At 41.8% G+C, this 16,650-nt stretch overlaps 1 protein-coding gene across 1 annotated transcript in view; it reads right to left on the reverse strand.

Moving 5' to 3' along the window:
- LOC117310896 (methionine synthase-like) overlaps nt 1–13,979 on the reverse strand; it is a 37,599-nt gene extending 23,620 nt beyond the window's left edge. Inside the window, exons 1-6 of the mRNA XM_073799834.1 lie at nt 13,647–13,979; nt 13,180–13,359; nt 10,564–10,680; nt 10,110–10,250; nt 4,079–4,168; nt 2,536–2,688 (exon numbers count right to left, since the gene is read on the reverse strand). Of these exons, the coding sequence (XP_073655935.1) occupies nt 2,536–2,688; nt 4,079–4,168; nt 10,110–10,250; nt 10,564–10,680; nt 13,180–13,359; nt 13,647–13,757 (792 nt within the window). The 5' untranslated portion in view covers nt 13,758–13,979. The remainder of the gene's footprint in view (nt 1–2,535; nt 2,689–4,078; nt 4,169–10,109; nt 10,251–10,563; nt 10,681–13,179; nt 13,360–13,646) is intronic.
- Between the last annotated feature and the right edge of the window lie 2,671 nt (nt 13,980–16,650).

Here is a 16,650-nt window from a genome sequence, read left to right on the forward strand (position 1 = left end):
TGGCCATCATCAAGATAAGAAACAACAGGTGCTGGTGAAGATGTGGTGAAGAGAGAACTCTTATGCACTGCTAGTGGGAATGTAAATCAGTCCAACTATATGGAAAACGATATGGAGGTTCTTTAAAAAATTAAAAATAGGTCTACCACACGATCCAGCAATTCCACTTCTGGGTATAAACCCAAAGGATATGAAAACAGGATTTTGATAAGATATTTGCACATCCATGTTTATCACAGCGTTATTTATAGTAGCCAAGATATGGAAACAACCCAAACGCCCATCAACAGATGAATGGATAAAAAAGATGTGGTACATATATATACAATGGAATATTATTCAGCCATGATAAAAGAGGATATCCTGCCATGTGCAAAAAACACAGATGGACCTTGAGTACATTATACTAAGCAAGATAAATCAGATAGAGATAGATAAGTACTGTGTGATATCACTTACATGCGGAACCTGAAAAAGGCAAACAGGAAAGAAAAAACAAAATAAAACAGAGAGTGAAATGGTGGTTACCAAACGATAGGGGATGGGAAGATAAGACTGATGGTATTTAAGGGTACAAACTTGTAACAAGTAAATAAGCCATAGAGATCTAACACACAGTATAATGAATATAGACAATAATATTGTACTATAATGATACAGTGTGATAAAAATTGCTTCAATGGCAATCATATTACAATATGTAAATGTATCACTGTGCACTTTAAATTTACAAAACAAAACATGTCAAATTTATTAAATAGACAAAAAAGAACAGGGTCTTTTATAAAATTCATCAGCGTATGCTAAAATTCATGAGTAGAAGTAGGATGAGAAACAGGATATTTGCATAGTCTCAAAGTTTCTCCCCACAAGTAAATTTACAGTGGAGAAACATAGCAGGCACCATTAACCAAATGATCAAAGTTAACCTCACCAGTAATGAGACACAGCAACATGATGGGCCTCCTGATATGATCCACCGAGAAGGGCACAGCATTATACTGTGTTATTCTTGCCAAAAATGAAAAAACATCAGACAAATTCAAACTGAGGGACAGGCTACCATTATCAAACTGTACTATACTCTTCCAAAGTCAAGGTTACAAGGAAAGACTCAGGAACTGTTAGAAAAGGCAGGATAAAAGCAATGTGGGGTTGTGGAACACAAAGAGAACAGCAGCGAAAACACTGGTGAAATCTGAACAAGGTCTTTCGTTAACAGTATTATACCAATGCTAACTTCCTGGTTCTGATAACTGTACTATGATCAAGTGAAAATGTTAACATTAGGGGAAGAAGTTGAGTGAGGGATACATGGACACTTTAAACTACATCTGCAACTTGTAAGTCTAAAGTTAACTCAAAAATAAAAAGTTAAAATAATAAGTCAACATCATGAAACATAAAGACTGAGGAACTGCCCCAGACGGGGGGAGACTAAGACAGGACAACTGAACGCCCTTTATTTTGAGTGTGATTATGGTTTCACAGGTGCAGACATGCTAAAGCTTATCAAACTGCATCCTTTAAATACGTGCAGTTTATCGTATATTAATTATAAAACAATAAAGCTATAAGAAAAGATGAATGCTATGAAGGAAACGGGGGAAATGGGCAATGAATAATTAAATGTAGAATGAGTTTTTAAAAAATCAACTATAATTTTTAAAAAAGTTAAATAAGAAAAAAAAAAAAAAGAACAGGGACTTATTTTTTGTATGCCTCACAGACCAGAAGGCTCAACATGATTTATTAACTGATGTGGTCAGTAGCTGCTGTAAGTCAAAATAAGAGTAAGAGTACTGGTTTTACTTGAAATATATCATTTAATGTATATCACTATTTAAAATGGTAATGACCTTTTCAAAATATTCATCCTTAAGGATGAGCACGGGCTGGTCAAATCAAATCTTAATATGATAATTTTACATTACTCTTGGGTTTTATTTTTTTTAATTTAATTTATTTTTATACAGCACGTTCTCATTAGTTATCCATTTTATTAGTGTATACATGTCAATCCCAATCTCCCAATTCATCCCACCACCACCACCACCCCCCCGCCACTTTCCCCCCTTGGTGTCCATACGTTTGTTCTCTACATCTGTGTCTCTATTTCTGCCTTGCAAACCGGTTCATCTGTGGCATTTTTCTAGGTTCCACATATATGCGTTAATATACGGTATTTGTTTTTCTCTATCTGACTTAATGCACTCTGTATAACTTGGGTTTTATTTCAATTTGGGGGTGGAGGAGAGACATGTGTTAGGGTAAGAAGTGATACAGAAGCCCAGAACATGAAGACTAGAATGCTGGGAATATCCAGATGACCTCTAACCTCCACACCAGCCTAGATGGACTTTTCCAGACTACTCCTAAAAATGAATTTAGAGAAAGAATGACCAGAATCACATCTCAATGCCCCTGAGCTCTTGTCAAAATTAAAACCTGAGAAATATACCCAAACTTACCCAAACTTAAAAGATAAAGGCTTTTTCTTTCAATTGTGAAAATTTCCCCCCATCATTTGCCAACCTGAGGTAGAAACATTTTTCCAGCTCCAAAAAGATCACCAACAATTTTCATGCCACTCATCAGTGGCCCTTCAATGATATTCAGAGGTCGGGGATATTTTTCCTGGTTTAATCTGGCTTCCTCAGTATCCTCAATAATGTATTTTTCAATGCCCTACACACACACAAAAAAAATAGGAAAAATATCACAGAAAAAATTGGCTTAAGTTCAAATAGCCAACAAAGAATAAATCATGGAAATACTTAAGATTATGAGTTTTGGAATCAGACTGTTCAAACCCTGGCTCCTATCACTAATTTAGACAATTCATTAAACCTCAGTTTCCTTGATTAATATATCACACAGTACCAACCTCATGTGGTTATTCTGAGGATTAAATGAGATAACCCGTGTAAAGTGCTTAGCTGGCTTTATCGATATAAAGTAAATATTGAGTAAAAGTGAAAAATTAGTGACAGAAGGAGTACTAATAAGTTCAAATTCATAATAAAATACACTTTTTTTTCCTAGTGGTTTAACAGGTTATATATTAACAAATATCTCCTGTGAAAACAGTATGTTTTCTCACTGTAATGTTACAGGGCTGGGTGGGGGGAGGAATAACAATGGGCAGGACACTTAGACGAAGTTCAGTCCATGAAACTTCCACTGACCTGTCCTGCCTTCACTGGTCAGGCCCTAATCCTCCAGCATCCCCAGTTCAAGGATCCTTAGAGGTGGCTGACTAGTTCCACAACCTGAAGTAGGTGAATCTCAAAAGTCCAAGAAATTAAAAATTAAATTCTAGAGGCAAAAAAAGAACTCTGGGGCTTCCCTGGTGGCACAGTGGTTAAGAATCCACCTGCCAATGCAGGGGACACGGGTTCGAGCCCTGGTCTGGGAAGATCCCACATGCCGCAGAGCAACTGAGCCCGTGAGCCACAACTACTGAAGCCTGCGTGCCTAGAGCCCGTGCTCCGCAATGAGAAGCCACTGCAATGAGAAGCCCGCGCACCGAACCAAGAGTAGGCCCCGCTCACCACAACTAGAGAAAACCCATATGCAGCAACAAAAGACCCAACACAGCCAAAATAAATTAATTAATTAAAAAAAAAAAAACTCTGAAATTTTCCAGACTCACAAATGAGGAAATTGAAGCCAAGAGATTATTTATTTGGCCTAAAATTCCAATTATAGCAGAAGAGCCAGGATTCGCTTGTTGACCAAACGACAGCAACTTGGTCTCAGACAGCATTTCTCAACCTCGGCATAACTGACAGTTTGGACTGAATAATTCTCTGTGGTGCAGGCCTATCCTGTGCATGTAGGATGGTCAGTTCAGCAGCACCCCTGGCCACTGGATGCCAGTAAAAGCTTCCACCCCCAGGGGGGACAACCAAAAGTATGTCTAGATACTACCAAAAGTACTGGAGGCGGGGGGGCGTGGAGGGCAAAATCACCCAGGGTGGTCCAGGGAACCTCCTTTGTCAGCTGCTGTCAGCACCTCCCCTCCAGCCACATCATCAGCCCTCAGGACGAGCCCCAGCCTCCAGCCCACACTCACCTTCACAAGAGCATATGCAAGGCGTTCTTCGATGGGGCCATTCCTCCACTCATCAGTCTGGATGACTTTCTTCCCTCCCTTGCCCTGAGTCTGGATTGAAATTTGGACAGAGAGATAATACAACAGGTCACTTACTCAGCTAATGGGCAGAAACAAACTATGCCTTATTCTTCTTTTACATTTCAAGGCCCTAGTAGAGTACCCAGCGTGAATTAAGATCTTGGTAAATGTTTGAGGTAAGGAGAGACGGAAAGAGAGAAGTCTTTTAGGATTTGAACTTTTATTTTTTAAAACATTTTTTCCTTCCAGTTTTATTAAAATAGAATTGACATACAGCACTGTGTAAGTTTAAGGTATACAGCATAATGAGTTGACTTACATACATCATGAAATGTTTACCACAATAAGTTTAGTGAACATCTATCATCTCATATAGATACAAAATAAAAGAAAAAGACATTTTTTCTTGTGATGAGAACTCTCAGGAGTTATTCTCTTAACAACTTTCATATATAATATACAGAAGCTTAATTATATTTATCATGTTGTACATTACACCCCTAGTACTTACTTATCTTACAAGGAAGTCTGTACCTTTTGACTGCTTTCACCCTATTTTCCCTCCCACCATCCCTGCCTCTAGTATTCACAAATCTGATCTCTTTTTCTACGAGTTTGTTTGTTTTTAAAGCATAATCGATCTACAACACTATGTTAGTTCCTGGTGCACAGCATAGTGCTTCAATATTTCTATAATCACAAAATGATCACCACTACGATTTGAATGCTTAGTAGAGAGACAGAGTGAGGCTCCATTTTTTTTCTTTCCTTTTTTCCTAAAAGATAGCATCTTAGGACCAAAGATTTCCAGGACAGTAAGAGAAGCTAGCTAAACCTCATATCTGATGAGCTTTTAAAGTTCTCAACAAGGACCATCACTACCCACAGATATGTACAGAGAGGCTGTAATAAAGCTAAGTCAGAAATCATCCTGGAGGCGGGCACACTGCGAGGTGCAAGACTGTGCTCTCCGGGACTTTGCCGTATCATAAGGGAGGTGGAAATACACAAAGAAAGGTAAGCTAAAGAGAAAGCACGTGCCAAGGGCTGAATGAGGAGATGACACAGACGAGGCTAGGAATTTTGCATATCATCGCAAACTGGAGTGGTGAAGAGAGACTTCGAAGAAGCTGACAGATTCAGCAAAGGGACAAAAGCACAATGATCATGGTATGGAAGGTGAATGGCATTATCTGTTTCCTCCATCTCGACTGATGGCACTAGTTGCCCAAACCATAAACCTCAGTATCACTCTTGACTCTCCATCCATTCCTCACATTCATTCAATCGCCTAGTCCTAATGATTACATCGTCTCAATTTTTCTCTCTACCCCGCTTCCACTTTCCTAGTGCAAGCAGCTAACTGGTCTCCACAGCCCAGGATCACCCTGGTCTCCAATGCATCCTCCACCCTGTAGCCAGAGGGGCCTTTCCAAAATGCAAACCTGATCAAACTGTGCCCATGGGAAAAAATTCACTGTAAGTTCCCTATTTCTCTCCAGATACGGTACCGACTCCTCTCCACGCCATACAATGCCCTGACCTGACTTCCTCCCAGCTTCATCTTCTGCCACTCCTGAGGAGCTCAGCTGTCTTGAACGTTTCAATTCCTTACACTCTCCATCAGCTCTTTCACCCCCGGGCCTTCACTTCCGTTCACCTGACATTTATTCAGCACCTACCAGATGCCAGGCCCCAGCTGGATGCAAATCCTCCTCCTCTGGCAGGGAATACCAGTACAATCCAACCCCAAACATTAGCCTGCCTAACTCCTGTTGAGCTTTCAGGTCTCACCTGACCCAGCATTTCTGGGAGGCCTTCCCTGACCACCTCTACTTTTGGGTTCAGTGCCCTTCCTAAGCAGTCTAGAGCATCCTATACATGCCCTGTCACAGCACCTACCCACCACACTCAATGACAACTGCCTCTACACACTTCTGCATGTCTCACTAAGCTGCAGGCTCTGTAGGGGTATGTCTCTCTTACTACTTAGATCCTCTAAGTACAGAAAGCACAAAACAAAAATGAGTAAATATTAGCTGAATGATTTAATCCTGAACAAGAACGGATTTTCCAGAGCAATGTTTGGGCAGGATAGTAGAGGCCAAGTCACAGAGTGCCAGAAATCCATGCTCTGGAGTTTGGACTTAACCTTCCAGGCAGTGGTGGTAGGTAGGGGTGGAGGTGGGGGAATGACACAATACAAAGTTCTGAAGCTGCAGAGTAACATTCAAAGTAGTAATTTTTTTTCTTTTGGCCACATGGTTTGTGGGATCTTAGTTCTCCACCCAGGGATTGAACCCAGGCCCTTGGCAGTGAAAGCACCGAGTCCTAACAACTGGACCGCCAGGGAATTCCCATCAAAGTAGTATCTTTAAGAGAACCCTAGAAGGGGGAGAATATTTTAACAGTCCATGCTGAAGGCCTGAACTACAGCGGTAGGAACAGGAAGAGGAGGAAAGCACAAACATAAAGGCATCAAGTAATGGACAGTGTGGTAGGAAAGAAGGAAGGGCCTGGGGGGAGCTCCAGGGTTGAGGTCTGGGGTAACTGAATGACGCAGGGCTTTGTCACATGTCAAGAGACCAATGTCTCTCTCGCATGCTGAAAAACCTTAAAGAAGATGGCAATTAAAAAAAAAAAAAATATATATATATATATATATATATATACACACACACATCAGCATTATTTACAATAGCCAAGATGTGAAAACAACCTAAGTGTTCATCAGTGAACGAATGGCTATAGAAAGTGTGGTGTATATATATATACAATGGAATATTATTCGGACATAAAAAAGAGGAAATCCCGCCATTTGAAACAGCATGGATGGACCTTGAGGGCATCATGCTAAGTGAAATAAGTCAGACAGAGAAAGACAAATACTGTATGATCTCACTTATATTTGGAATCTAAAAAAAAAAAAAAAATACTGTCCTAGAAGTGAAAAACAGAACAGCTGTGTGGGTCCAGAGTGGTTGTAAGTGTAGTGGTTGTTCCCCTCGTGATGGCGGGCTGACGGGGAGCTGTGATTCGTCGCCGCTGCCCAGCATCAGGAGAGAGGATGGTACTGAATATCGCTCGCCTGGGAAAAGACCAAAATTCAAAAATTCAAAGTACGGTTTCTACTGAGTGCTTACTGCTTTTGCACCATCGTAAGTTGGGGACCTGTGTATTCTCACAATCTGAGGCCATTCAAGAGCCATCCCACCCAGAGCAGAGATCCTCCCCGTTCATGCCCAAAGAGTACTGCCTAATAAACAAACGCCACGGGAATTGCATGGTCTCATGACACCTGGAACTTACTCGCCACAGGTCAGCCTGCACCAAATCAGGGGAATTATTTTTCAATAAAGTCCATTACAGAGCTTAGGAAGATCAGAGACAGGACTCTTTCCACCCTCTTTAATAATAATATTGAATAATCTATCAGATGAAACTTGGGTGCAGAGTTCATCATTTCATAACAAAAAGAAATAATCATTCTCTTATATAGAAAATAATTCCTCAACCCTTATTTGTCTCATAATATTCCTGCTTTTCACGCTCCCTTTGCACTCGGTGTATCCTGAGGAATGGTTACAGAGCTGACGACTCCTGGCAGTGATGAAAGCATACCTGTTTTGGTTATTAATTCCTTACTGGTGACAGAAGTCACCTTGAATGCAGACAGCCTACTTGACAGAGGTGTCAATGGCTTGTGATAAGTCCTCATGCTTACATGAAGAGGGAGGCACTTGTTTATAAGATGGATTGTTGAACCCTTGTAATTTTTTTTTCTTAATTTATTTTTGGCTGCATTGGGTCTTCATTGCTGCGCGTGGGCTTTCTCTAGTTGTGGCAAGCGGGGGTTCTCTTCGTTGCGGTGCATGGGCTTCTCATTGCAGTGGCTTCTCTTGTTGTGGAGCATGGGATCTAGGTGCACGGGCTTCAGTAGTTGTGGCATGCGGGATCCAGTAGTTGCGACACGCGGGCTCAGTAGTTGTGGCGCACAGGCTTAGGTGCTCTGCGGCGTGTGGGGTCTTCCCGGACCAGGGCTCGAACCCGTGTCCCCTGCCTTGGCAGGTGGATTCTTCACCACCACCACCAGCGAAGCCTGAACCCTTGCAATTGTGATGAAGATTTCCCCGTTAACCTTCAGCTGTGCCCCAGGGGCAAAACCCCTCGGCAGCTCAGCAAGATATACAGAAACAAAAACTTGTAAGCAAATACTAAAAGTGAACAAAGACCGAAAAGAATGACTGATATAAAATACAAAACCAGCAAAACCATATATAAGAATAGGCTTATGGAGCCCTACCTTTCCTAAGCGAGAGCTGTCTTATCTGAACAGTGGAGAAGATGAAATAGCACATCACTTTATGGGTTAATTAAGAACGCTCTAGTATAACTTCCTGATATAGAAGCTATGCTGCCCTTCTGGCCTTCAGCAGAACCCTGTTTTAGTCAGTGATTCATGAAGGATCCCCCACTAAGTTGAAGGCAGACTAAGACAAAAACTGAATAGTGTTTCACACTCACGTCTTGGGCTAAGCACTTTGTCTACCCGAGTAGAAACAATCATGGAAATAGTGAAGGAAAGCTAGGCACTGTTTCTTATGTAATGAGCTGTGAAGCAGAACTTGATTATATTTGCAACCGTCAAGACATTCTGTCCTGGGTCCACATGAGAAATCAGAAATGTCCCAAGGAACTGAGCGGAGGGTCATGTGCTCACTGGCACTGAGTCTGAACTCCACTCAGCTTTCCTGAATGAACCTAAGGCTAACAGGAGCGGTTTCATAAATCTAAATCTTGTCTCCCGTGAGGCTGATAAATCAAGGATGCAGTTAATCCTAAATTGTCCTATCCTTCTTCCAGAACATTTCAGTACTCTTCGAAGGAAGAGGAAAAGTTAGCAGTTCTGCCAGAGATGAATTCAGATTTTAACATGGAAAACATTAACACAGGTGGCAACACACACAAAAGTATTCTACCACTTTCCCAACGTGCCTTGTGAGAAAAATGTCTTCCCTTGCTATCACTTTCTGAAATAAATTAAAAAGTAAGTTTTCTTGAGGTAAAGATCTCATCTTTCCTTAAACTGAGTTCTAGGAAGCAGCACCCATAATAGATACTTAATACAGCTAGGACTGCCGAACACATAATAAACGGAAACAAGGAACTGATTTTTGGATTAACTAAAATTATTCTCATGTCTATAGATCAAATGTGTACAGACCTCAAGCCCTGAACTGTAGAACTGTGCCACAATTGGACTAGATCCTAATATAAACAGGTATAAATACAAATATAAAGCTGTAACAATGGGAACCAGGTAATCACACAGCCACACAAGGAAATGTCCAAAGTAGCCAATTTACATTATGAGGTAGAAAAATACCCAATAAAATGGAAAGATGTTCCCAGTATACTGCTAAACAAACAGGTTATCAAAAAAGCACTGAGAATATAGTTAACATTTTTATAAAAAATGTGTGTGAGTGTGCGTGTACGTGTGCGTGTACGTGTGTGTGTGTGTGTGTGTGTGTGTGGACACACCTATTAGCACATATTCATATTGAAAAAAACCAAAAACATGACTAGAAGGTTGTAACAAAATCTCAACAGTGGTTAAAAATGGGTAGTAGGATTATGAGTAATTTTTATTTTCTTCTTTTGCTTACCAGTATTTTGTACATTTTCTAGAGTTAATATGTATTACTTTGGTATGAGAAAAATTAATTTTACATTTTAAAATAAACTTAAAGAAATATAAATTAAGAATACTGAAGCAGATAGGTTAAGGCCTGCTTCTCCTTCCTTGCCCTAATGAAAACACCTTCTCTAGAACTCTCTGTAGAAACCTTCAATGATTCAAAGACATGGCTGGATCCTTGCTTCTATGCTACAATGAAGGTCTAATAACACTAAGTGAATGAAAGATTCAAAGATAGGAAAAGCCATCCATCGGAACACCTCTCCCTACCTGGGCGTAGTGTAAGAGCTTCTCGGTGGCCTCAGGGTCTCTGTTCCAGATGAGGTCCTCACAGAGCTGTAGAAGTTCCTTGTGGATGTCATCATACACAGGAAGGTTTCCAGCATTCACTATCCCCATGTCCATACCAAACTAAGGGCAATAAAAAGAAAAATGAGGATTTCTAGGGATACTCTAAATCGGAGTCAGCGACTCTTTCTGTGAAGAACCAGATAGAAAATACTGTAGGCCATAGCTTCTGTCGCAACCACTCAGCTCTGCTGCTGTGGCAAAAAAGCATCCATAGACAGGATACGAGTGAGAGTGTGTGACTTTGTTCTAATAAAACTGTATTCACAGAACTCTGTGAATAAAGCAGAGCAGAGTTAGTTTGTGGGCCGAAGTCTGTAAACCCCTGCCCTAAGTACAAGTTGGTGTCAAAAGGTAAACAGGTGTTCCACTATACCTTGATTGCATGGTAAAGGAAAACCCCATGCATTGCTTCTCGAATCGCTTCCATTCCTCGGAATGAAAAGGACAAGTTGGAAAGACCTCCACTTACTCTGGCTCCAGGTAACGTTTCCTGGAAAAAATTTTTAAATATGAAAAGATTTCCCTACTTTGCCAAAAGCAGCCATCACATCCCTTAAGCTTTATTTATAACAGTGGAAAGTTAAAAAAAAACAAACATATAGAGTTCAAAGTAATTCAGAGCTTCTTTTAGCTAGACGTAGACCACACCTTGCATATCAGGACATCACAAAGGCAGTGCTTCATAGTTTTTCCTACTAGACTCTAATCTCCCTAAGGGAAAATAAAAAATTCTGCTTTATCTCTGTATACTTCTACAGGGACCATGATAGGGCCACAATACATGGTGAGTATGTCATAAAATATTTGCTGGAGAGGGACTTCCCTGGCAGTCCAGTGGTTAAGACTCTGCGCTTCCACTGCAGGGGGCATGGGTTCGATCCCTGGTTGGGGAACTAAGATCCTGCATGCCGCACCGCACAGTTAAAAGAAAAAAACTTTGCTGGATAAATACAGAAAAGAAAGAAACAGAGACAGATAACAGAGAGAGAGACAGACAGAGAGAACAAACAGAGAGTAGTTGGTCATTCACAGAAGGCACAAGCTACTAGAAGGCTTCCACTGCCTAAATGAACAAACTCCCAGGTTCACTATAAACTTGACTAAGGGCAAAAGGAAATTGAGGTTCCCACCACACCTTATGACATATCAAGCATTAGTATGCGTGTGGAACAACAGGAACTCTTACTTACTGTTGGTTAAAGTACAAACTTGCTCAAGCATTTTGGGAGAGAGCTGGTCACTGTCTGCTACTGTGACCCAACCCTTCCACTTCTGGGTATATTTTATAGGGAAGCTCATGCAAGAGATATATACAAGAACGCTCACAGCAGCCTTGCTCATAACATACCCCAATTGGAAACAAACCAAACATCTAGGGACTTCCCTGATGCGGAAGTGGTTAAGAACCCACCTGCCAATGCAGGGCCCATGGGTTCGAGCCCTGGTCCAGGAAGATCCCATGTGCCACGGAGCAACTAAGCCCGTGCGCCACAACTACTGAGCCTGCACTCTAGAGCCTGTGAGCCACAACTACGAGCCCATGCGCTGCAACTACTGAAGCCTGCGTGCCTAGAGCCCATGCTCTGCAACAAGAGAAGCCACCACAATGAGAAGCCCGCACACTTGCAAGGAAGAGTAGCCCCTGCTCTCCGCAACTAGAGAAAAACCCGCAGGCAGCAACGAAGACCCAACGCAGCCAAAAATAAAACATTTAAAAAAAAAAAGAAAACCAAATGTCTATCAACAGCAGAACAGTTAATTATGAAACAGGTATATGATGGAATATTATACATTAATTAAAATGACAAAGTACAGCTACAACAACACAGGTGAATCGTTAAAATGAGACTGGGTGAGGAAAAAAGGCATTAGAATCTTAAAGCTCAAAAACAGGCAAAACTATACTGTTTATACAGTTAATTCTCATTATTTGTGATAGTTATGTTCTACGAAGTCACTGCGAACACTGCAAATTGGGGAAAAAAACCACTGCTCCAATGGGAAATGCAGGGTTAGGTTCGTGAACCTCTGGTCCCAAAATTATCATCACTGATCAACATATAACCCTGTTTTACATGTGTTTCCATTTAAAGACATCTTGTTTAGTATATATTGTTGATTGCCTACCACTGAGCTCACAGCCAACAGCACCACAACTCGTGTCTAAACAAAATTCATCTAACACACATATTTTCTCCATAAGGCACGTAACAGCCTTCTTGCACATACGAACACTAAATAACACTTCAGCACAATGTGTGGGAGCCATTTAAATACAGAAATCAATCACCAAGAAAAAGCTCAAAAATGTGAAAAACATGGCACTAAACAGACCATGAAAAGGTCACTTGTTTACGGAATGAGGGCTGAACCCAGAGGTTCAACCCTGTTGACTCATCTGAACACGTAGGTCAGGCACTCAGCTCTCTCACCATTCTGCACATGCATATGCCTGTGAATGATGCAGAAGCACCAGCAACATTGATTTGGGGGTCACAAATAAATTTTAGTGAGTAGGTGAATTTGCAGATACAAAATCCATGGATAATTCAGATTGTGTATACAGAAGTGATAAAATTTTAAAGAAAAGCAACAAAGTAGAATCATAAAACTCAGCCTGTTGAAACATGCATAAAATTCAGAATGAGGGTGTAATGAGAAAGGGAGAGCCATGGAGGCACTACCCATGCTCCATTTCAGGACGCAAGTGAAAGTGAAAGCTATTATATGCTTCATAATTAATTATTTATCATACTCTATTATTTTTTCTATATTTCCCGGTATGTGTGTTTTACTTCACAGTATAAAATAACATATAAAAGAAAAACAATAAAAGTCCCTAAATTTCAGAAAACCAATTTACTACCTAAGAATAAGAATGTCAATATTCCTTGCCAATAAATGTATGTTAGCTCAAACTATTCACTGGAGCCATGTGAGAAATCTAAGCAATGTCTTGGGTAGAAAGGAGAAAAATACTCATACTCACTTTAATGACTTTTGTTGCATTGATAAAATTAACAGCATACAAGTTGTGTTCTTCCATCCCAGTACCAATGGTGAGGATATTAGGGTCAAAGATGATGTCATTTGGATTGAAGGCCAGTTTTTTCAAAAGGAGATGATAGGCCCGGGTGCACACTCTGATTTTGGTGTCTGTTTCTGTTGCCTGGGGAAAGGAGTAAAAGATGTAATTTGAAATAGAAAAATAAGGTGTTATCTATGAAAACAGAAGGACAATTCACTTGTTGAAAGCGCTTAAGTATCAATGCTTGGATTTCATAGAAATCCAAATGCCAAGCAGCCTCTCAATGTTTATCAAATTATCTCCAAGGAGGAATTGGTTTAAAGTCCCTTTGTGTTTTCGTCAACACAACAGCTACACTACTTCTGTAAAGATCAAATCTTACATACACGTATGGTATGTTAATAAACAGGCTTCTTAAAAATACACACATGTGGGGGGCTTCCCTGGTGGCACAGTGGTTGAGGGTCCGCCTGCCGATGCAGGGGACACGATGCAGGGGACATGCAGGGTTCGTGCCCCGGTCCGGGAGGATCCCACATGCCACGGAGCGGCTAGGCCCATGAGCCATGGCTGCTGAGCCTGCGCGTCCGGAGCCTGTGCTCCGCAACGGGAGAGGCCACAACAGTGAGAGGCCCGCGTACTGCCAAAAAACAAACAAACAAAAGAAACACACATATGATAAAAATTCAAATACTACTAAAGAATAAGTTTAAAAATACGTGCCCTTTCTCTCCTGGACCTGCCTGCAGTGTCCTCACCCATCACCCAGGCTTTCTTGGACCTTCCTGCAGTAACAGTCTACACAGATTCAAAGATGTTTATTTATTCCCCACCTCCAACCCCACCCACCATAACATTAGCTAACTAACTTGTGCCTCAAGTCATAAATATAAATTAATATTACTTTTCAAAACAGTGACCCTAGAAAGCCAAGCACTGACTCCAGCAAATCCCAGTCCTCCTGTTGCTTCCCAATATCCTTAGAATCAGGTCCCATGCCTCCAATTCTGTTTCCTATCATTGCCCCCCTCATCCTACCCCACTCTCCCCACACTGCTCCCTTGATGTTCCTGAAATCCACCAAGCTTGTCCTCCCTCAGAACCTTTCTATTCATTGCTGCCACTGCCCGGGACACACTGTGACATGGCTTTGTGCTTTGCATCACTCAGGTCTCCCCCCAAATGTCCCCTTTTCAGAGAAGCCTTCCTTAATCTCCATCTCTAAACCAGGCCCCTGCCACCCCTCTTGCATCCTCCACTCTTTTTCATGGTATCTCTCCTTCTAGAAAATATATTTATTTGACAACTTATTATTTTTTGTTTTATTATTTATTATTAATTTGTCATCGTGAGCTAGAATCAGTCTTGCTGTATCCCCAACGCCTAGGGCAATGCCTGCCAGAGGATGTGCTCAATATTATTGTTGAATGAGGCTTTGACTCAGGGCATTTCTTTTTTTTTTTTTTTTTTATTTTTGGCTGCGTTGGGTCTTCGTTGCTGTGCACGGGCTTTCTCTAGTTGTAGCAAGCAGGGGCTACTCTTCCTTGCAGTGCATGGGCTTCTTATTGTGGTGGCTTCTCTTGTTGCAGAGCACGGGCTCTAGGTGTGTGGGCTTCAGTAGTTGTGGCATGCAGGCTTCAGTAGTTGTGGCATGCGGGCTCAGCAGTTGTGGCTCGCGGGCTCAGTAGTTGTGGCTCGTGGGCTCTAGAGCACAGGCTCAGTAGTTGTGGCACACAGGCTTAGTTGCTCCGCAGCATGTGGGATCTTCCCGGACCAGGGATCCAACCCGTGTCCCCTGCATCAGCAGGTGGATTCTTACCCACTGCGCCCCCAGGGAAGCCCTGACTCAAGGCATTTCTGAACTTGGTCATGGAAACTGTCTTCAGGTCAAATTTACAACCTCAACGCGAGGCTTATTCAACAAATTTCATGCTGAATAATTTCTGTTTGTAGAAAAAAAACAAATCTGCTCTGAAGAAAAAATGAATACTTGCTATCACTACAGTGGTTCCAAAAAAATAAGTCACATACAGTTCTGAATAAATGTGCAAAATGTTCTTGAAAATTGTCCAACACCACTGAATTAAGTGTTGAATCTTCCAGGCTGACTACTTGGAGGGAGGATACCCTTGACCAGATGTGAACATGAAGTATGGTAAATAAGCTGCTGATCACACACATCCTGACCTCTAGAGGGAGCTCTCAGGCGACCGCAGGGATGAGGGGTGCAGATACTGCTGTAGTTCAAGGACATTCAGTGAGGCCCCAGCCTCCAGAGAAAGGCTTGGTGGGGGAATTATAAAAAGAACTCACTCAGATCTAGGCTTCTGATTGCTCACCTACTTTGGTGTTCTTTTTCAACTGTTCTCCGTGATGTCTAATCTATCCCTGCTTCCTGCAGCTGCTGGGGTTAGAGTTTACCTCCTGCTGGGGATGTGCTCCCACAACTTAGCAGACCAAGGGGCCCAGGGAAAGGACCACAAGGAGCAGGCTCTGCAGCCCCACTGCTCCAGGCTTCAGGGAAGGTGGCAGGCTCTCATCTTCCTTAACTGAATGTCTTCAACAAACTTCTTACTTCTTCCTTCAGTTAGTGATAAGGTTAAGATCAAGATGTGGGCCCAGAAGAAAGTGGTCAAGAGCAGGTCACCCAGGGTCACCTTTAGTCTTGGACTTTATTTCCCCCTTCACAGAGAGCCAGAGTTCTAGGTTCTAGGTTCATGGCCCAGCTAAGCTCACTAAGAGAAAAGGCACGGGGGTTGGGGGGCTACCAGTGCTGTTAGCATTTCTTCACCTAGTTTGGTTGGTAGGTCCTGGTCCTTTCTTTCTCTGAGCCATGAATGACATCTCACAGGACAGGAATTCATTTCTAGGTCAGAACTGAATCATCAACTATCAGCTCTGCAAGGATGAGGCCCCTGTCAAATTGTTCTCCCAGCACCTAGTACACCTACCTGCCACATTAATAGACAAGCAGCTACTGTCTGTTGAATAAACAAGCAAATCTCAGAATGCACAGAGTTTCAATGGACAGGCCTTTGCCAGGAGCATATCATGTTAGATTCTCCAAGGTTCTCTTTGTCCTGTTCCTCAGCCAGGGCTGTGAGATAAAACACACTAATAAACTTCAAGGTTTGAGGATTTCAAAGATGCAGAAGCTCTCAACTCTGGTGGCATGTTTTAATAACCCGGTGGGATTTCGTTTTCTAATACTAATACCTGAACCTCACTCAAGACCAGTTCAATCAGAATCCTGAGATGAGACCCAAGCAACAGTATTTTTAAAGAGCCCCTTAGCGATACTAACATACAGCCCAGGTGAGAACCACTAAAGAGTGAGATGCACCTTCTCAGGCTGAGGTGGAAGAAACCTCAGTGAAAATACTGCAAATCTAAGGGCCAAGAAGGAGGAATAAATATCTTTTATGATTTTAT

The sequence above is a fragment of the Tursiops truncatus genome, unplaced genomic scaffold (assembly GCF_011762595.2).
Source record: "Tursiops truncatus isolate mTurTru1 unplaced genomic scaffold, mTurTru1.mat.Y mat_scaffold_463_arrow_ctg1, whole genome shotgun sequence".
NCBI classification, from domain to species: Eukaryota; Metazoa; Chordata; class Mammalia; order Artiodactyla; family Delphinidae; genus Tursiops; species Tursiops truncatus.